At 42.8% G+C, this 22,378-nt stretch overlaps 1 protein-coding gene across 4 annotated transcripts in view; it reads right to left on the bottom strand.

Annotated features, from left to right (window-relative positions):
• The window catches only part of RALB (RAS like proto-oncogene B), a 78,031-nt gene that overhangs the window by 18,456 nt on the left and 37,197 nt on the right, over positions 1-22,378 (bottom strand). For all 4 annotated transcript variants that reach the window (XM_034785244.1, XM_034785246.1, XM_034785243.1 and 1 more), the window contains exons 2-3: positions 2,842-2,990; positions 1,099-1,307 (exon numbers count right to left, since the gene is read on the bottom strand). In XM_034785244.1, coding sequence (XP_034641135.1) covers positions 1,099-1,307; positions 2,842-2,955 — 323 coding nt within the window. In that variant the 5' untranslated portion in view covers positions 2,956-2,990. The remainder of the gene's footprint in view (positions 1-1,098; positions 1,308-2,841; positions 2,991-22,378) is intronic.

The raw sequence follows: 22,378 nt of genomic DNA, 5'->3' as shown, positions 1-22,378 counted from the left end.
TTGAGGTACAGAGTATCAATGTGTATGTACATTTTGCAGGTCCATGGATCAGAGGAACTTGCTTGAATTCACTGTTTGTTAATGGACTTGCAAGCAAGCGAGGGCAAGAAAACAGGCAGATAGACTAAGAGGGATGCATAGGGTGTCAGTGACTTGAACACTGAAGGATAAGAGGAGCCGATTGTTCGGAAAGGGAGATCCAGGTACCAAAAACCAGAGACAGTGGATAGGGAGGAGTTAGGAGGGCTACTGTGGGTGCATGGAGGTGAGAGAGTTAGAGTCCGAAGGAGTGTTGTTCAAAGGAGGAATGGAAAAAAATGCTTGAAAGTGGCATGAGGAGTCCTGCTATGGCTGACCTCTTGCCTTGGATGGACTCCTCAAGAGAAGCCCCTTCTTCAGAATCTACAGCACTACAGTTTATGGAAAAAGTGCCAGGCCCCACTGCATCTGAACATGCCTACCCCAGCATGGGACCCAGCTCGGCACCTCTTGACAAGGCCACTGGCACTTCATGCATGCTGTTACAATGTCTGCATGCACAGACATGTGCAAAGACTACTAGGCCTGTTTTGCTTTCCTTTGGGCAGCATGCCTTTGGGATACAACTGCCATCAGAGATGGTTACACCTCTTTTGTAGTGTGTGTATGTGGGGAATGGGGAAGAGAGTGGCCAACAGAGACTGAGCACTAAGCCATCTGCTGGCTGTGAAAAGCTTGCCCAAGTATCTGAACTAGTACAGAAGACAAAAGAAAAACATTTTCAAGCTACTTGGCAGGGGAAAATGGAGAATTACACAAACCAAAATTAAAGAATTGTGAAGAGTTGCTTACTGTCCTAATATAGAAACTGAAGTTAAATAGGGAAAATGGGTTGGCTCAGATACAAGATTTCTGATGTCTTACACTCACTGCTCCTGATCTGCATAAACAAACAGAACATTAAGTTTACCTTTCATTCCTTTACCCATTACTGAGCTTCAAATAAACAAACATTCCATAATCATGTTATCAAACCTACTCAGATCTATGTAAATACATGCAAAATACCAAAAAGCAGCATGAGGAATTGAATCTCCCCCATCCAACTACTGTGCTTACCTTAACTCTACTGTTGCTGTAAAGGATTCGTATTCGGTTATTGAGAAGACAAGGAGAAACCCCTCCCCACTGCGGAAGTAGTTGTCTCGAATAGCTGCATAATCCTCCTGTCCCGCTGTATCCAGAATGTCTATCTGGAATTCATCCCCATCCAGAACTACTTTCTTTCTGTAACTGTCAGCCTTCGTAGGTTCATAGTCTTCTACAAACTGAGGAACATAAGAAGGGGGGAAAAAGAATAAAATCTACAGTACCCCTGACTTTTTCAGATATGGCACTCCTCCCTTTGGATATTTGCTTCAGCGCATTCCTCTCCACTTTTAATGGCCATTATAAGCTGTATATATACACTCCTGAAGGGTCTTTTTATTTTAATCATTGTCAACTATTTAATGCCAGTTTTATGGCTTTAGTATTTTTAACTATGAAAGAGAGTCTGCATGCCAACAGAATGTAGCCAACAGAAGAAGCCATTGCTACAGGGTAACTGGTAAACTATGAGTTTATTCCAGAATAAGCTAAGGGCTAGATGCTCAGCCAGTGTAAATTGATATCGCTCAAGAAGTTCTGACCTTCTCTCTCAGATGTAGACCTTGGTACGGTTATAGTCTTTGTCACCTCACAGTTAGAATGCTGAAGTGCCCTCTGCATGGAGATACACCTTAAATCAATTCAGAAGCTGAAGCAGGTGCAGAACACAGCAGCTCAACTATTAAGTGATGCATATTGTTATGAGTACGTACATCAGTGCTCTGTAATCTGCACTAAATGGTGAATGAATTCTAGGTGAGGTTTACGGTATTGGTTCCGATCTACAAAAACATAAGAGACTCAGATACGCAGTGCCAGGCAACCATACTGTTCCAGGCACATCTTTGTACCAACTGTGGTCTGAGGTGCTCCAGCCGGGATCAATACACATAGAGAAAGAGAAAGAGTTGCCACCAGAATGTTTACTATGAGAGCAGCTTGATTCTGGAACCTACTCCCCTAACTTGGTACAAAATAGTCCACATCTGTTGATCGTTAGGACAGACTCCCAAGACCAACCATTGATATACCTCTTGGGTTTTTTTAGTGGGGTATATTTCAGTGTGTTTTTTTCTTGTAATGACTTATCACAAAGAGTTGTCAGAATGCCTAGAGTAGGGGTATAGGCTATTTAAAACAGAACTATAGATTGCATTTTTCACATATTCACTGGAGTTGTGATCTTGCCTTTTAACAGATGTACATGACTTCCCTGAGTACACCTTGCAAAATTAGCTACAGAACAAACTGATTTACAAGACATCCATCTGCAACCTGAAAGCAGGCCTGAGCTCAGTATATTAGTACTAAAGAACTAGCATAAAGGGAGCCTGCAATCTTCTTTGTATTGTTTCTTCATCAACATCTGCTTCAAAAATAGGTAAGAAGAAGAACGCTTACTTCTACTTGAATCCTAACTTGTCTCAAAAAACCTCACAGTTTAACTGCACCAACACCACTTGAGACAGTGTGGTGGACTGAAATGGATGAAAATGGACTGAAATATCCTTCATTCCCTATTCAACGCACTCTTTGTACTTTGTCTTTAAAGCTTACGGACACTGCATTTAATCCCTGGATAGACAGCATCAGACTCTCTCGATATGCCAAACATCTTTAGAAGAATTTTACTCATTGCACAAGGAAAATCCAGCAGAACGACTGTCAATTATTCATGGAGCTTAACAAGCAATTTGTGCTAACTCTTCTTACCTCATCATACATGAACTGAAGTGTAAGTGCTGATTTGCCCACACCTCCACTGCCAACCATGATTACTTTGTGCAGGGCCATAGAACTCTGGTTCTTGTTCTTATTGGCAGCCATCGTCTTGGTTACCTACAGTTGTCAAGTGCCAACAGCTGCAGGAAAAAAAAGATAGAAGTAGTCACATAAATGAAGTATACAATCTTTTGTAAGTCTGTGCATGGAATATAACAGCATCCTTGGTGTTACAGAGACAAAAACACTGCTAAACACCTCCAGCAATCAAAAAAAAAAAAAAGTTATCACAATGGAAGAGTCTGAACATGGTATGGCTGAACCAGTTTGCATGTTTTCTTGCCACACTACATTTCATTTAGGATAACCCATTGCCATTTATTGGAAGCATACTTTTTAACTGTTAGTGCTGTCAGAAATAGGAACCAGTAGGAGTCTGTTGACAAATAGACTCAGTCTGAAAAGAACAACTTTCAAGAGGTGTGATTAAGTCTCAATTCAGAAGAGTTTAATAAAAAAAAAGAAAAAAAAAAACACACTTATCTTCTGGACAAGGACTACACATGAGAAATTTTCTGTGGAGAGGAGACTTCTGCCTCCTCCCCTTCCACCTAAAAGGTAGAAGAATGGTCAAGATTATGCTTATAATAAACTATAAAGATACTATTATGACATTATTAACACCTTCCTAAAGTATTTCTTCTCAATGTTTTGCTCTTTAAAACTTATAATCTGACAGTAGTGCTATGTCTTAGATCTCCCTAAAAATAATGGGATTACTTTTGCTGTTATTGTCTACAGACAAATTAAAAGCAGCCAAAGATCAATAGCAAATCTTGGCAGACAAGACAGAAACATACATTTAACTGAACAGCTCTATTAGTTATGACATAATACTATTCGTTTTATGTAGTTTTGCCTTCTCTTTTTGATAATCTCTTTGCTTGTTTGATGTTGCAAGTCTAGTTCTTCATTCCCAGGTCTCTCTTGTAAACAACAAGGAGGAAGTGCTAATCACAATTTGCATTCCTTTTCTAAAGTGACTGGCTAAAATAAACCCATAACAAACCTCCATACTTGAACATGGAAAAAGTTACCCCCAGACACAAAACTAGAAGCGAAGTAAGTACTGTGTGTAGTGCAAACTGGCTGTTTAAGACTTTCACTTGTGACAGATGTTCTTTCAATTAATCCTATTCTATCACAGACTAGCCAGAGGAAGGGAAGAAACTAAGCCCCACTATCTCCTGACTCAGATGTCACTAGGTTACCATGGGGCAAAGGTGGGGGCAAGGGGGAGAGAAGAGATAAGGTTTAGTGGCTCCATTTTCTTAAACAGGATGTAACCAACATCATCAGCTTCATGAAAATGCAGGGATCTGATGGTAGGCCCAATGATAGTGTGCAGATACAACTCAGAGAAAATCCTAGCTATTTTTAGCATTGGCTGTCAGCCTGTGGAGGTAAGCATCTCGTAAGTCGGCTGACAGAATCACAGTTCTGATAGACTCCACTTTGAACTATTTGGGAGACAGGGACATGCTGATTTAGAGTCCAGGATGAATAAGTTGCTCACAAACTAGGAACCACCAGGTTAATGGAATAAATATTTATATGGTCCAAAAGACATATACAGTGCAATACAGATATACAAGGACAACAGGGTCCTTATCATGAGGACTTTAAAATTAAGGGCTTGATCCTTGAAGTCAACGAAATCACTCACTTGAGTAGTGGCTGCAGGGCCAGGCCCTAAGTGAAAAGACATAAGCAATGGCATACAATGGAAGAAGGGAAGGAGAAAAAGGATATTGAGAGAGAAGGGAGATTTCAATGGAAAGTGGCTACATCAGCCTCATTTTGGTGGAGCTAACTTCATTCCAAGATGTTTGGAAACACTGCTTTTGCAAGAAATAGGACAAATCTCCAACCAGATAAAAGTTACTGACCAAACAATTTCAGAATGGCATATCCAAGACTGTAGAAAAATGAGTTCCAAGAAGACCAGCATGCAGCAAAATAGCATGTAACGGTACAGACTATCAAACTTTATGTTAATGCAATAGGAAATCGGGGTGCTCAGGACTTAGTCACCTTTTTACCCCCTTGCCTCCAACGAAAGGAAGATCTGCTTGTGTTCCACTTGATGTCAGCTCCCTGACACCAGCAGTCTGTTTGCTACCCAAACAATCTCCTCTGTGCTCTGCCAGCCCTTACTTTGACTTGCAGGACAACAATAGGTGTACCCCAATCCCCGAGCTGCCTTGAAGCATTCCCCTGCAGTGTCAAGACTCTCAGAAATTACTAAGGTAAGCTGCTCCCAGTGCATATACCAGCTTGTTTGACTCAACTGACAATTAGCGCCAATACAACATCACAGCACTGAGATATATCTACAGTGAAAACAATCATAAGATTATCATCAAAAGCTAAGATTTAAGAGATCATGAATAAGGATGATGATAGGAACAAATTCTTACATGTAAAACAAAAAAGTATAAAGTGCTTCCCAGAATCTAAACTTTAACATGCTAAAACCTTTGTCTAAAGTAGTTTCTCACCTAAAGCAGTCACCCAGAGTCTCCAACCAAGAAAGCTGGGATTCTTCTTACTGCATTCATGAAAGTGCTGTCCCTTTTGCTTCCTCGGTGAAGCACAGAGAGGGGTTCTTTTGCCTCATTGTATCCCCAGAATTAGTTATTTTGTCCTTACAGTCAAGATGACCCCTGTGGTTTATTCCCTGGGGTGCTGACCAGTGTTCCCTCTAATTTCCCCCCTACACGTGTAATGAATTTTGTTATGTGCACCAATATGGAGGTGATGTGTGACACATCACCTTCATATTGGGGCACATACTAAAATTCGTGTGGTGGGGGTGGGGCTGAGGGGTTCAGAGTGTCGGGGGGCCTCAGGGCTGGGGCAGAGGGTTGGGGTGTAGGGGGTGAGGGCTCAGGCTGGGGGTGCAGGCTCCGGGGTGGGGCAAGGGATGAGGGGTTTGGGGTGCAGGAAGGTGCTTAGGTGGGGAGAGAGGACTCGTCCCACCTCTCTCTCCCTGCAGCAGCACCTGGGCTGAGGGGGGCACGGAGGGGGAAAGAGGTGCCTCTCCCCACCGCGGCAGCTCTGGGGCTAGGGCCCCGGGAGAGGTGCCCCTTCCCCTGGCCAGTCTGGGCCAGGGGAGGGCGCCCTGGCCCTGACAGGCCCAGGCCATGGCTGGGTTCAGGCTGCCCCTTCCCCGGCAGGTCCTGGCCGGGCGGGTTCCCTGAGTGTCTGCGTGGCACTAAACAGGGTGCTGCACGGGGAAATTAGGTACTGACTTCATATCCTCATGCTGATGTCATATGCAAATAGGCTTACAATCCTTATTTTACATGTGAACCAAGGCAGACAGGTGAATATGCATTCTTTATATGGTCAAAACCTCCTTGTCAACCCTGCTTTGATTCAGACTTTAAAACATCTCTCTCTCTCTCTCTATACACACACACACACACACAGAGCGCTCCTTAAATGTTATCCGTACATACATCTCACAATGATTATGAGGATCAGCATGACAAGCTTTTATTAGAGATCTCACTTGGCCCTCTTTGGATAACTACTATGAAAGAAATTTATTGGGTGTAGTGAGTTTGTCACCTGTCAGGAGTCACTGTTACAGAACAGTGAACCCTTTGCCAGTTGGCACTGAGGAGTTAAAAATCTCTTGCACACCACATTTGTATGGCTGTGTAGGGGAAAGGATTTATCTTATGTAGTATACAGTGGCTTGTTTAGATGTTTTTACATATGCCTATATTAGATATGAGGAAGAAAGAGGCTAGCTGTACCATGTGTGAGAGAAAACAGGAAAAAGTGGGCAGTAAACAATGGCCCTTATTTGAAAGTGTTTCAACAGAAGTAGTCTTAAAGAATTCGCTTTTGCCTAATTACAGCAGTTAATTAGGCTTTCGATAAATACTGGATACTAGAAAGGAAGGTGGCTTTTATAAAAAAGCCTTATTTTTAATCAGAGTTTTAACATACAATCACTAACGTGAGAGACTGCGAAATGCCAGTGTGCCGCCGCTATTTCTGCAGTAAGGTACCACACATTATGTCCTTATAGAGATATAAATGTTTTTAAGTTGCTCAGCACTAGAGAAGAGTCCTCCTCTGCACAAAACTAAAAATACAACCGTGCTTAAGTATTAAATGACAATTTAATACTCACTCATGTGAGAGAAGGGTTTATTAAAATGTTTGTTCAATTAACTAGGCAATTTATGCTAAGAAAAGTGTCAAATAAGTTTTTGGATTTCACACAGTCTCTCAACGTATCTGCTGCACACTCCAAAATCCAGTACATGCAGCTCCAAGTCAGGGCAGCGTGAGCCAAGAAGACGCATCATATTAAAGCTTCATAGAGTTCTACAACTAAATCCCTTCTGTTCCTGGCTGCTCATCTCAAGCAAGGGGGGAGGGATAGCTCAGTGGTTTGAGCATTGGCCTGCTAAACCCACGGTTGTGAGTTCAATCCTTGAGAGGGCCACTTAGGGATCTGGGGCAAAATCAGTACTTGGTCCTGCTAGTGAAGGCAGGGGGCTGGACTCTATGACCTTTCAAGGTCCCTTCCAGTTCTAGGAGATAGGATATCTCCATTAATTAAAAATTAATTAAAATTAAGTCACACAAGCTTTTAAGAACTGGATTCCTACTCTGTGCATGGAATTTCTACAGCTGTGCAGCTACAGCCAGGGCCGGCGCAACCCATTAGGTGACCTAGGCGGTCGCCTAGGGAGCTAACATTTGGGGGGCGGCGACCGGATCTTTGGCCGCCCCGGTCGTCGGTATTTCGGGGGCGGGATCTTCCGCCCCCTAGGGTGGCAAAAAAGCTGGCGGCGCTCCCGGCTACAGCTGGATGATTACAAGTGGCTAGTAAGATGAGTAACTGGTTATTTACAATCAAAATCAACGTATTTATTTGCACACTGCATACATCTGCCCACACAATTATGTGCATGTTACTTAAGAAAGCCAATTATTGGGAGCCAGTGTATGTGTGGCTCTTTATACCCAAATATGAATACTGGGCCCTTGCCCACAGGGCTTAGGCCACCAAAAAAATATACAAAAGTGGGAATACTGCTCTTTCTGCAGAAAACTGTACTCCCAAGGGAGGGAGCAAATGTTATTTGCTTTGCAGTTTCCTCTTTTTTAATGCGATACATCATTTTGTTCCACCCTCAATAACTCTCCATCCTAAATGGCAGATTAATGTTGAAAGGCTTAGCAGAATTCAAAATTCAACAGACACAGTGACAGCACATGTGCAGTGTCAGTTAAAACAAGACTGCATAACACACTGCAAGTTGTACAACAGGGAGCCATCTTTTAGTGGATAGGAGACAGAATGGTTTTCTCCTCACCCCTCTTTAATTTGTCTGGGGCAATTTGTTTTGTTTCAAAATCTCTACCCACTTTATCATTTGGTTGAAGTGTTGGGGAATGTCAGCAGCCTCCCTCATGAGAAACATTTGTACTTACAGAGAAGATCTTCGGATTGTTGTCTTTAAAACTTGTTTGACTCTAAGTTAAGGCCATAAGAATTAGAAAAAGCAGATTTTGAACTCTTTTCAAAAAGAAAATTAAACCTCCCATTCTCTGTTTTAATAGGAAACATTTGCTATGGAATTAGGTTCACTAATCTTGTTTTTGTAGCACCTAGAGGAGACAGCTTAAAGAGACCTTTGCCTGAAGCAGTCTAACACATCGTCCACCCTGCACGGTTATCACAAAGTCTAGCATTAACCTCTTGTGCTATTAGTGCAATTTCTCCCCAATACTGTTAAATTTCTAATCTAATAGCATATAAACAGGTTTTGCTTTGATAAAGAGTAAAAACAAACATACTAGAAGCATTTATTATAGTAACACGGTTTCTGAGTTACTTACACTCCAAGATGACAAAACCTTAGAAAAAAGATAAATGAAGTCATAGGAACTAAATCAGATACAGGGTACAAATGCAAGAGCCATTTCACAAAACAATATACAAATGAGTGAAAAGCAGTGTTCTCTAAAACAGACACATTATTCTGAAATGCAATTAAATCAACCTCCCCTAGAAGAGAGGGAAATCAACACAGCATCCTCAGGAAAGCACTTGCGTTGGTCCTGAACCTTGCAGTTTAAGTCATCTGCCAAGAAATTTGCCTTGCTAACAGGGTGAAGAATGGTATTAAGGGCACGGTTCTGAATGAATATTCCCACAAACCATCTCCTAGTGAGAACAAATCCCGCCACCCCTTGCTGGGTTGGATAGTACCTACCAGCCATGTTTTCCCATAAGCAAATGATGGTTCCGTTAGTGACAGGTGAGTAGAGGACTAGTCTTATGGGTATACCTGTCCTTTGATTTGGGGACAGCTAACTAAGTATATTGTGAAGTTTGGACCACTAAATAAGTGAGTCTCTGATAGACCCAAAGGTACTTAAAAGAAACTTAAGTTCACTGCAAGTACATTTCAGGTTGATCTCAGTTTACCTTTAACCCAATGCTCTGAAACACAGCAAATGACATGTAGAGCTTAAATTGCACACAAAGAGGAAACCTCTTTGAATAACCAATTGTTAGGTAGGGAAAGACTAACCATCTGTGAGCGGAAGTGAATAGGCAGGTAGAATTTTTTTCTGTGATGATCTGAAGCTTTTCATTTGAAAACTCTGATTAAATTACAGTAGGTGGCACAAACAAGACTTTGCCCAGGAAAAGGACCCTAAGGGGCCTCTCCCACTTGCTTCCCTGCTCTGAAAATAAAAGAGCTGTTCAAACAAAAGACCATCAAAGGGGGTTCTAGTCCACAGGGGACATTATAGTCTCACATGAAACTTCTCACAGCTATACTTCTGGCTAATTGGCACTGCTGCGATGAATGCAGCGGTGTCGATTTAGCGAGTCCGGTGAAGACAAGCTAAGTCGATGGCAGAACACTCTCCCATCAAAGTCTGTACTCCACCTCCCTGAGAGGTGGAAGGTAAGTTGGCGGGAAAGCATCTCCCGTCGACATAGCGCAGCGCAGACACCGCTGTAAATCGACATAAATTACACTGAACTCAGTTACGTAACTTTCGTAACTGAACTGGCGTAACTTAGGTCAACTTACAGCGTTAGTGTAGAGCAGTCCATAGTGCTTGCTGCACAAGATCTACTGGATTCCATTACTGGTCTTCCAAAAATTTTTGCCAGATCACTTTTTTAAAAAGTAAGTTAAACCAACTGGGCAATCAATGGGAGGTTAATATTCCAAGACTGCTTGCAGAGTTTCCTAACTAAACTCAACCCTAAGGAGTAAAATAAAAAAAGAAACTACAAATCACAGAACAACTGTGACATTTGCAAACCATCCCTCTGCTCATAAATTACACCCCTTTCTGCTGCCCTTTGTCTTGTCTATTTGGATTGTAAACTCTTTGGGATAAGGACTGTCTATTACTCATCTTTGTACAGAGCCTAGCACAACAGGGCTCCATTCTAAGATGCCCCCTAAGAACAACTGTAATATAAACAGCAGAAAGAAAAAACGAGGGCAGTTATGGGAGTAAGGCCTTTTTCAATAGTTGTTGGAACACCCAATCCGCAGACTAGAGAACAAGTCTCACCACCCTTTCTCCAAAATGATTAAATGGCTTCAGAGTGGCTCTTAGATTGTGAGGCACCGCATTCAGTTTAGCTGCTACTGTATAGATCTGCAGAGACCATTTTGTGAGAGCCTACATTTTGAGCCAGATTTTAACATGCAGCATCCCTTTTAGTTTATCTTTACTGAAAGATTCACATACTGTTCCATAAACATTAAAAACCTTCCAGAAATACAAAAGCTTCTCTTTTCACCAGCAGTGTTCACAATACAACTGCAAAATATTTTCTTCCCAAATACTTAGCAGAAAATAAGATGAGTACAAAAAAAGGATACTGCAAGCATCAACAACTGTTACAGTAACTGCCCTATGTTTTACTGGATAAGGAATTTACACCACAGACCATTTAAAACACTTTTATAGCCTCACTAAACTAAATCTTAGCTTTTGTTCATTTTAACTTTTCTTTTGTGACTCATAAGTCCATACATTCATGTAAATACACCCAGATAGTTTGAACAGACAAGAAAAAAATCTTAGAATTTTACAAGTGGAACAAAAACTTGGGTACAGCTCTAAAATTCAACTTTTAGCCTCTGAATGCAGTGGGAGAAACTGTCAAGATTAATCTTGTTCTTGTATTCTTGCTGTGCAACTGATACCCTTGAATGTTTCTTTTTGTTGCTACCCCGCCACTGAAAGCAGCTATTCTATGGTTTGTTTTTTTTTTTAAATGGGAATCTGGAATTGCATGGCCAATGACGGAAGGATTTAACAAAGCACTTCTGTTCAAATACCTGCATCTCCTATTTGAAGATACAATGTTTAACCCATTAGCTCCAAGAATAAAGATTTCATGGCATCAAAAGCAAGTGCAGCAAGAAATCCTCACTTTCCACTACTGCAATGTTTCAGTGATCAGACCTCTGCAGCAATTATAATACTTAGGCCCTGTCTACACAGGCAAGTTTCTGTGCAGTAAAGCAGCTTTCTGTGCTGTAACTCCCAAGGTGTACACACTGCCAAGCCACTTAGTGCGCACAAACTGTGCAGTTGTAGTGCTTAAAAAAAATAAAATCCCACCCCAACGAGAGGTGTACAGCTTTCTGCGCCGGGGTTACACTGCTGTGGTGCCAGTGTAGACACCGTGGTTGATTACAGTGCTGTGACTGGCCTCCGGGAGGTGCCCCATAATGCCTGTTCTCTGCCTCTCTGGTCATTGGTGTGAGCTCTACTGCCCTGCCCTCAGGTGATCAACCGTCATCCCCATCCCTTCCTGTTTGTGCGGTGATGCGCACAGTGACCTCAGCGCAGCTTTCCAGGTGGCCATGCCTGCTCAGTGCACCAGGTGATCCCCCGCTTGGAGCAATGCTGAGTTGCTAGACCTCATCAGCATTTGGGGAGAGGAGGCTGTCCAGTCCCAGCTGCGCTCCAGCTGTAGGAATGATGATATCTACGGACAGATTTCACGATGCATGACAGAAAGGGGCCATTACCTGGACACATTGCAGTGCAGGGTCAAAATGAAGGAGCTGCGGAACGCCTACCACAAGGCGCAGGAGGCAAACTGCCGTTCTGGTGCTGTGCCCACGAGTTGTCGGTTCTACAAGGAGCTGGACGTGATGCTCGGTGGCGACCCCACCTCCACTGCAAAGACCACTGTGGATATTTTGGTGGCTCGCGTGCCAGTCGAAAGTGGACCGCGCCAGGAGGAGGAAATCTTGGATGAGGATGTGGAGGGGAGAGGGACCCAGAGGCAGAGGATGACTCGGAGGTCAGAGATGCATGCAGCCAGGAACTCTCTTCTACCCCGGAGGAGGCTAGCCAGTCACAGCTGTCGAATGTTGGCAAAGCGCAAACAGGAGAGAAGGCCTCTGGTAAGTGGATTTGATTTTGGGAATCACTGAAGCGAGTTGTTGGGGGAAGGAGGGTTGCAGAAAGCAGGCTTGTCTCCCACCGCATGCCTCGTCTGAGTGGTGGAACAGGCTGTTGATTGACTCCCTCACTTCACGGGAATCTCTCTCAGAGATCTCCAGGAAACTCTCGTGTAGATACTGGGTAATCTGATGCTGCAGGTTCTTCGGCAGAACTGCTTTGTTTCTTGCCCCATTAATGGTAACTTTCCCATGCCACTGTGCCGTCCCGGGGTGTGTGTGAAACCATTACTGCACACAGGCGAGCCGTATAGGGGGAAGGGCGGAAGCCTCAGTCTTGGAGAAGACTCTCCCTTGATTTCTTGCTCACCCTCAGCAGCAAGATATCTTCCAAAATAATCACATCTTGTGGAAAGTGTGGGAACAGGAATGATTATCAGGCACCCCCATAGTGCTGGCTCTCCCCAAGAGCCACGTACCCAGTGTACAGCAGGGTCCGGGAAGAGTGATTTCCTCTGCCACTGTGGCTACTCACCATTTTGGGTGTCTTGTGGCTCATGTGTGCTTGCCTGGGGTCAGCCAGTTAGTGACAGGTGCGTGAGTATTAGCTGTTTTTTAAAATCATTGAATCAGTGCTCTCTGTGTTGCAAATAATACTGCTTCTGTAAAATGTTGTGTTTAAACTTCACAGAGATGACCTTGGGAGCCCAGCCTCCCTCTTTGTTATCAGTGGCTGAACGGCTGCGCAGAATTAGAAAGTGGCCAAGAACAACTAAGGAGGACTTTCTGTGTGATGTTACGATGCACTCTGCTGCCAAGAAACAGGAATTGAAGGAGTGGCGGGACAGTGAGAAGAGGGACCAAAAGAAGAATGCGGCATGCCAGAATGAAGCCATGGAGCGACTCTTAAAGGTTGTGGAGTGCCAAGCAGACATGCTCGAGGCAATACTAGCTCTTCAAACCGAGCAGCTACCAACACGCTCTTATCAACCTCCTGACTTCAGTCTATATGCGCGGCATTCCACTCCTCCCCCCTCACAGTCCAGTGCTGCCGACTCCCACTACCCACTGCACTCAACACCCATCCCTCTCCAGTTTGGCTCTGCTGAAGTATAGTACCCGCTGCATTGTACTCTGAAGGAGAAGGTTGGATATGATCCCTGGACATACACAAATCTTGAGCCACCCCAGGACACCACCTCCTCCTGGGACCTTCCCTTCTACCATCCTGCTCAGTGCTTATGGGTTTTTTTTGTTTGACTCTCTCCTCTGGTTGTTGTTTTTTTAAATAAAAGAATTGTGTTGCTTTGAAAGCAATCTTTATTCTATTAATTGAAAGCAAACATAGCCCTGCAAAGCAACAGACAGTTCTGTTAAACCTTCATATTGCATCATCTACACCAATCACAATCACCTCCTAGCATTACAAGCACTGCACTCCTGAGCAGAGCAACAAATATTACTGGCTTTCAGCTTCAAATTGCTGCCTCAAGACATCCCTGATCCTTATGGCCTCATGCTGCGCCTCTCTAAAAGCCCTGGTCTCTGGCTGTTCAAACTCAGCCTCCAGGCACTTAGTCTCTGTGGTCCAGCCCTGAGTGAAGCTTTCATCCTTCCCTTCACAAATATTATGGAGCATACAGCACGTGGGTATAAGCATAAGAATATTGTCATCGGCGAGATCCAGCTTCTCATAGAGGCAGCGCCAGCAGGCTTTTAAACAGCCAAATGCATGCTCCACAGTCATTCTGCACTTGCTCAGCCTGTTGTTGAACAGCTTCTTGCTGCTGTCAAGTTGCCTCGTGTATGGCTTCATAAGCCATGTCATTAAGGGGTATGTGGGGTCTCCCAGGATCACAATGGGCATTTCAACTTCCCCTATGGTGGTCTTCTGGTCCGGGAAGAAAGTCCCTGCTTGCAGCTTCCTGAACAGGCCATGTATGCGTCATGCACCTTTCTGGACCAGCCTGCGTTAATGTATGTGAAACGCCCACAGTGATCCACAAGCGCTTAGAGAACCATTGAGAAATACCCCTTGCGATTAATGAACTCGGTGGCGAGGTGGTCTGGTGTCAGAATTGGAATATGTATGCCATCTATCGCCCCTCCGCAGTTCGGGAAGCCCATTTGTGCAACGCCATCTACAACGTCACGCACGTTGCCCAGAGCCACGGTCTTTCGGAGCAGGATGTGATTAATTGCCCTGCCGACTTCCATCAACATGAGTCCAACGGTAGACTTTCCCACTCCGAACTGGTTAGTGACCATTTGATAGCAATCTGGAGTAGCCAGCTTCCACAGTGCATTCGCTACACACTTCTCCAGTGACAGGGCAGCTCTCATTCTTGTGTCCTTTCACCGCAGGGCTGGGACGAGCTCACCACACAGTCCTATGAATGTGGCTTTCCTCATCTGAAAGTTCTGCAGCCACTACTTGTCATCCCAGACGTGCATCACGATGTGATCCCACCACTCAGCGCTTGTTTCCCAAGCCCAAAAGCGGCATTCCACTGTGGTCAGCACCTCCATGAATGCCCCAAGCAATCTCACGTCGTAGCTACTATGCGTGGCGATATCAATGTCACACTCCTCTTGCCTTTGTAGTTTAAGGAATAACTCCACTGCCACTCGTGACGTGTTGGTCAGAGCAAGCAGCATACTGGTCAAGAGTTCGGGATCCATTCCTGCAGCCCAAAAAGGCAGGGCGCGCAGTACACAAACCATTGAAAGATCACACCAAATGCGGACGGAAGCACAGGGATTGCTGAGATGCGAAGCAATGCATCACGGGGCACTGGGACCGGACCCAGGATGCCCCGCGACCCCCTCCGCCTTCCCACAACTCTTAGTGGCAGAGGAGAAAGAGGTGCTCTGTGGGATAGCTGCCCAGATTGCACCACTCCGAATACTGCAAGTGCCCCAAGTGTGAACACGCTATTGCGCAGGCAGCTGACAGTGTGAACACACAACAGCGGTTTCCCTTCAACACTCTCCGAGCGGCGCTGTAACTCTGCCAGTGTAGACATGCCCTTAGTTACATTAGAGTAATCGGACTGTGTAGTACCTCCAGTTGGTGGGTCATTCACAGGTTAAGTATGCCAAAAGCTGTAACTCAATACACACTCTTAATGAGAGACACGCAAGTCTTGACTTTGCATGAAGCACAAGGCCAAAGCTGAAATGCCTCTACCATACAAGAATTATCTATATGCCCTGCAATCACAATGTACAGTGCATTCTAAAGCAGTTTTAGAACATGCTTGAAGAAGTTAACTTTGGGCAGATATCTTTTGTACTGTGAGACATTGTTTATAGCAGAAGGATAGAACATACAAACGGTCAGAAAGCTAAATCCTAAACTATATGCATTAATCAACTTAGTTCATTTAAACAGGTGCTGGTTCAGGAGGAAGAATGACTTTAAAAAGGCCACCATTAAAGGAAAGTATCAGCACAGCCCAAGTTAAAGTATTCAACCTCTCTTTTTCCTTTTCTTTCTTTTTTTTTTTTTTAAAAAGAGAAAACAAAAGCTAGAGTACATTAATACTTTAAAATATTTTATATAAGTTTATGATCTTATCACTATTTTGGTCTCACTACGATCACATGGGATTATCTCTGTTCTATCTTGCTGTCCTGCAGACTGCATTTTATAGATACCTATTTTTTAATTTATCCACATACACCTCTACCGCGATATAATACGACCCGATATAACACGAATTCGGCTATAATGCGGTAAAGCAGTGCTCCAGGGGGACGAGGCTGCACACTTCGGTGGATCAAAGCAAGTTTGATATAACGCGGTTTCACCTATAACGCAGTAAGATTTTTTTTGGCTCCCGAGGACAGCGTTATTTCGAGGTAGAGGTGTATATTCCATCAGTGATCTGGAATCTTAAGCAGATATACAGAAATTCAGTACACCTTTAAGGGTGAACTCAATCTCCTGTGTCAGACCCTAGAACTAACATCTTTGTAAGACAGTCAACAAAATGAATTCTGTTGTCTGACAGTTGAATGACATCCAGTTTCTCTTTCCATAATATTACTGATGCTAAATCAGCTGGGAATCCTTCAGAGACAGCCTCTGTCAAAAGACTCCCCACTAACACCAATATATGTCCTGCTCAATGGCAAATATGCAAGTTAAGCCAATTATCCTGAGGGCCCTTGTCCCCACACCTATATTTTTACAACAGTATATAGTAGGAGATAGTAAGTTCTGTTGCTTTTTATAGCCATGTAACAACTGTGACAGTCCCAGATGACTCATGGATTCCAAGAAGCCGCTTTCCTTATATCTTATTCTATATCAGATTGTTATATTGGCATATTGACTTATGAAGATGCAGTCATCTAGTCTTTCCAGAAAGAGCTTCATTACATGGATACAACAGATAATCTTAGTTAGCCAACATGGATCCCCAAATTTGGGTCGTGAAAGAAAACCTCCTGTAAGTACAGGCATTAAAATGCTGGGATATGTAGGTAACATCTACCCTTGACAGACTGAAAGTAAATTTTCTTTATCTAGGCAAGAAATTTACAACACAGTTAATGAATTGACTACACTGTTTTACTTTTTACCCAGCAGTACTCTTGAATTTTACTGGAACTATTTAAATCCAGTTGCTTAACATTCCGTGATTGCACCCAAAAATAGATCAGTTAATTATTTTACACTTTCTGCATTAAACTGGAGCATTAAAAAGCACACAATATATATTCAATCAGTGCATTTCCCCACCCTGAATGCAAGCCAGATTTCTTTAGAAATCATGTACTGAAATACAGATGACTGAATCGTTCTCTAAGCAGGAGTGCCATTAAAATTCAACAAAATATAGAACTGATAACAGCAGGCATTTACTTATGGAAACAGATTCATACGAAATCAAAACATTAGAAAATCTCCCATTCCCTCTGTTAATCATCTAAGACGTCAAAAAATAGATGTGACTAAGTTATGAGCAGCAGTTTCAGAGTATAATCTTGAAAGTAAATTACAACAACAGCCTATGAAAACTGCAGTCATACGAAGTATCCAAAAGAGATTTGATACAGGTCTGAAGGAGGGTTCCATATTTAAGCATCAATTGAGACTTTGTTAACATAGTCACCAGAGGTATTTTTAGGATCTGTTTGTCATCTCACATGGTCTTTAATATGAGCAATTCTAAATCACTGTTCTTTGATCTCTTTTCTTGAATCTGGAAGTGAATCTTTATGTTGTATGAATTATAACAGATGCACATACATCCTTTTGTAATCTTCAAGATTCACATCTGAGGAATGTTTGAATTCAATACTACTAAACTTTCATTTAGCTTCTCACCCACAAATGTCAAAGTAATTTACAAAAGGAGGGCAATTACAATTAGCCTTATTTTACAGATGGAGAAACTCAGTCTCCTGACCACCTCCCATAAGTTCTTCCTGCTGAAGTACTCCCTCTCCAGACTCATCCTTCAGTGGAGGTGATAGAATTGATGTTGCACACTTCCCTTTTGGAACAGCAATTTTGAAGCCAGATTTCCAGCACCAGGTATTCCAGGTGATCTGCATAGCACCATGTGCTGGGAGGCTCTGTGCTTTGACATCAATTCCTGAACCCCCTTCCTCCTTACAGCTCTTAGCAACATAGCCGTAATGGAGCCTTGTTACCACTGACTCCCCAAATTACAGATGTACATAGACTGGTGCTATGAGAAATTAATGTGTACTTCAAAGATGTGGTTTTAATCAAACACAAGCTTTTATAAACTCTCTTGGAATTTCACTTTAATAACCCTACACCTGTATGTGCACATCATTAGAGTAATTTGTTTTCATTAGCTTAAAAAGCCCTAAGAGCTGCGTGTTGGTGACTTCTAGGTTTTCTATATGTATTCATATAATAACAAATTGAGTTGAGAATATAGTTGCAGATATTTCAGTGGATTGTATGCATCTGTAAGAAGCACCTAGGACATTGTCATTAACATTTTGACTAACCACAATTTACCGGGTTACTCCAAATTCAGTTACATTTTCCCTCACCCACACAGAAGTTACAAAACAAATTTTAATGACTGATATACTGCAATTACTCTTCCAAGTACAGTTAATTTATCACTGTCTCATTAAACAGAGCTGCCATTAATTTACAAGTCAAGAATTGGTGATTAGTAGCCTTATCACCACTTGATGATTACCTGTTCTGGGGCACCTGGCATTGGCCACTGTCGGAAGACAGGGTACTAGGCTAGATGAACCTTTGGTCTGACCCAGCATGGCTGCTCTTATCACTTAAATAGAAATGAGAGACACCCTAGTTCTTGAAGTGTAACATTTCTGGTTTGATATGTTGTACTGTGATTATTCAACATACATACATATAGTGAAAGCTACTAAAATTACTATAGGCCTTTTCCTTCTTCCATGGGGGTCTTGATGCCCCCATTGTTTTAGCATGCAAGGGTGCCTGGTATTGATCCCGATTTATTTAAATCTTATTTTAGTGAATGGATATTTAGAGAAGTTCAATGGCTATTAGCCAAGATGGTTAGGGACACAACCCCATGCTCTGGGAACCCCTAAACCTCCAACTGCCAGATGCTGCGACTGGACAACAGGGGATGGATCACTCCATAATTGCCCTGCTCTGTTCATTCCCTCTGAAGCATTTGGCTGCCAGAAGATATGATACTGAGCTAGACTGACAATCAGTCTGACCCAGTATCACCATTTTTATGTTCTTAGACATACTCAGACAGAAAAAAAAATACTTAGACAAGTTAGATGTCTTCAAGTCACCAGGGCCTGATGAAATACATCCTAGAATACTCAAGGAGCTGACTGATGAGGTATCTGAGCCATTAGTGATTAACTTCGAAAAGTCACATACGGTGGGAGAGATTCCAGAGGCCTGGGAAAGGGCAAATATAGTGCTCATCTATAAAAAAGGAAATAAGGATAACCTGGGAAACTACAGACCAGTCAGCTTAACTTCATTAAACACGGAAGATAATGGAGCGAATACTTAAGCAATCAATTCGCAAACACCTAAAAGATAAAGTGATAAGTAACAGTCAGCATGGATTTGTCAAGAACAAATCACGTCAAACCAACTTAATAGCTCTCTTTGACAAGGTAATAAACCTTGTGAATAGGGGGGGGGGGAAGCAGTAGATGTGGTATATCTTGATTTTAGTAAGGCTTTTGATGCTGTCTCACATAACCCTCTCATAAACAAACTAGAGAAATACAACCTAGATGGAGATACTATAAGATGGATGTATACCTGATTGGAAAACCGTTCCCAGAAAATAGTTTTCAGCGGTTCACAGTCAAGTTGGAAAGGCATATCGAGTGCAGTCCCATAGGGATCAGTTCTGAGTCCGGTTCTGTTCAATGTCTCTCTCAATTATTTAGATAATAGGATAGAGAGTACACTTAAAGTTTGCGGACAATACCAAGCTATGCTTGGAGGATAGGGTAAAATTCAAAATGATCTGGATAAACTGGAGAAATGGTCTGAAAAAAAGCAGGATGAAATTCAATAAGGACAAATTCAAAGTACTCCACTTAGGAATGAACAATTAATTGCACACATAAAATATGGGAAATGACTGCCTAGGAAGGAGTACTGCAGGAAGGGATCTGGGGGTCATAGTGTATCACCAGCTAAATATGAGGCAACAGCGTAACACTGTCAAAAAACCCCCATCATTCTGGGATGTATTAGCAGGAGTGTTGTAAGCAAGACATGAGAAGTAATTCTTCTACTCTACTCTGCGCTGATTCGGACTCAACTGGAGTATTGTGTCCATTTCTGGGCACCACATTTCAGGAAAGATGTGGACAAATTGCAGAAAGTCTAGTGCACTGGTCTCCAAACTTTTTTGATCGCGCACCCCATCAGTAAAAAATTTTTGAGCACACATGCCCAGCTCCCGAACTGTCGAAGCAAAAAAACAACAACAAAAAAAATAAAACCACTCGGACTCCTGGCCGAACTGCTGAGGGGGCTGGGGGGAAAGCGGCGCTGCTCCGGCGGCGCTCCTCCTGCCACGCACCCTGAAGGATCCTCTTGCACACCCCACTTTAGAGACCACTGGTCTAGAGAAGAGCAACAAACATGATTCAAGGTCGAGAAAACATGACCTGTGAGGCAAGATGGAAAAAATTGGCTTTGTGTAGTCTGGAGAAGAAGAGACTGAGAGGGGACAGGATAACAGTTTTCAAGTTACAAGGAGGAGGGAGAAAAATTATTCTCCTTAACGTTTGAGGATAGGACAAGAAGCAATGGGCTTAAATTGCAGCAAGGGCAGTTTAGGTTGAACATTAGGAAAAACCTTCTTAACTGTCAGGGTGGATAAGCACTGGAATAAATTACTCAGGGAGGTTGTGGAATCTCTATTATTGGACATTTTTAAGAGCAGGTTAGACAACGCCTCTCAGGGATGGTCTAGATAATACTTAGTCCTGCCATGAGTGCAGGGAACTGGACTAGATGACCTTTTGAGGTCCCTTCCAGTCTTACAATTCTATGATTCTAATGATAGTTTTGCAATTGGACTTATTCTAGATGTATTAGGTTCATTCACATAATTCCTCTCTCAATTCCATGATATTTATCAACATTAAATGACTTGAGCATGATTCACTCACTCTACTACTGACTGTGGGACTTGAGACAAATCACTGTCTCTACCTCAGTCACCCTATCTGTGAAATGGGGATAACAGAGGTGACGCAAGAATAGTTAGTGATTATTTTAAAGGGCTTGAACCACAAATAGCACTGGTATTATGGGGCAAGATTCTCTAGTTCATTCTAGAAGTAAAAAGGGGCCAGAAAGCAGCCATATGTAGCCTGCTAAGGATTCTTTTGGCATGGGGGAGAATTCTGCTGATGGTGCCATCACACCAGGTTTCTACATCACCCTCCGCCTCACTCCCCCAGACCTGGGTGCAGCACAAGGGACATTTTGGGGTGGCAAGAGCACACTACCGTCTGGGTATCCTCAACTGGCACAGTCCCCTGGGGACCACTGCCAGCTGGCACAGCTTACATCCACAAGTCTGCCCTAAGAATCACAGAGTGGGACCAAGCTCCCTGATGGGCCTACCTCACACTCCACTGCATCAAGCAGAAACTCAGTGCAGCATCAAATGCTGGCTATCATCTTACTCTGCAGACATACTTGGATTTATTTTTCTTCCAACCAATGCAAAGGAAACACTTTCATGTAAATGTTCTAAACTAAAAAAACCTGAAACATTAATGTTCAGTATTAACCAATATCTCTGTTCACTATGTCACTTTATTTGGCTACAATGTTTTTAAAGTTCTCCGTTCAGAATCATATTAAATGGAACACTGGGAACTGCTTTTAAACAGTTCAGGAACACTGTTAAACATCTACTCAGACCTACCTATTGCATGGAACTTGCGTTATTTTAGTCCCACCATCCAGTGGCAATATCTATTCATGCTGTGTATTTCTAAGCTATTGCTTCCATATTACTTTCCAGGAGAACATGATCATGGAAAACTGAATGTTTCCACTTTTTAAAATGCAGATGTTTGGAGCTAGGGTTTTTGCCTATTACACCTGTCACTGGTGATGTACATACTCTTCAGATAACCAAGAAGTCTAAATTTAGTAAATTATTTAAAGCTAAATTGAACAAATGCATTTGAAATCTCATTTTTCTACCTTGGAAGTTGCCCAACTTAATTGACTCCTATTTGTTTTATGGGAAGTAAAGTATTAAGATTTCGAGTTTGAATATTGCTACAAAAGTATCAAGATTACTTAAGAGATAGTATCAGTGAAATATAAAATCTAGGGTTACCATACGTCCGGTTTTTCCCGGACATGTCCGGCTTTTTGGTAATCAAACTCCCGTCCAGGGGGAATTTCCAAAAAGCCGAACATGTCCGGGAAAAATACTCCCTGGCTTACCTTAGAGCGGACGCCGGGGGCTGCTGTGCTCCCTGACTCCTGGGCTCTGTAAGAGCCGAGCTGCCCGAGCGCTACTGGCTTC

The sequence above is a fragment of the Trachemys scripta genome, chromosome 11 (assembly GCF_013100865.1).
Source record: "Trachemys scripta elegans isolate TJP31775 chromosome 11, CAS_Tse_1.0, whole genome shotgun sequence".
Taxonomy (NCBI): Eukaryota; Metazoa; Chordata; order Testudines; family Emydidae; genus Trachemys; species Trachemys scripta.
The sequence above is the reverse complement of the archived record's forward strand: the minus strand, read 5'-3'. Positions and strand labels throughout refer to the sequence as shown.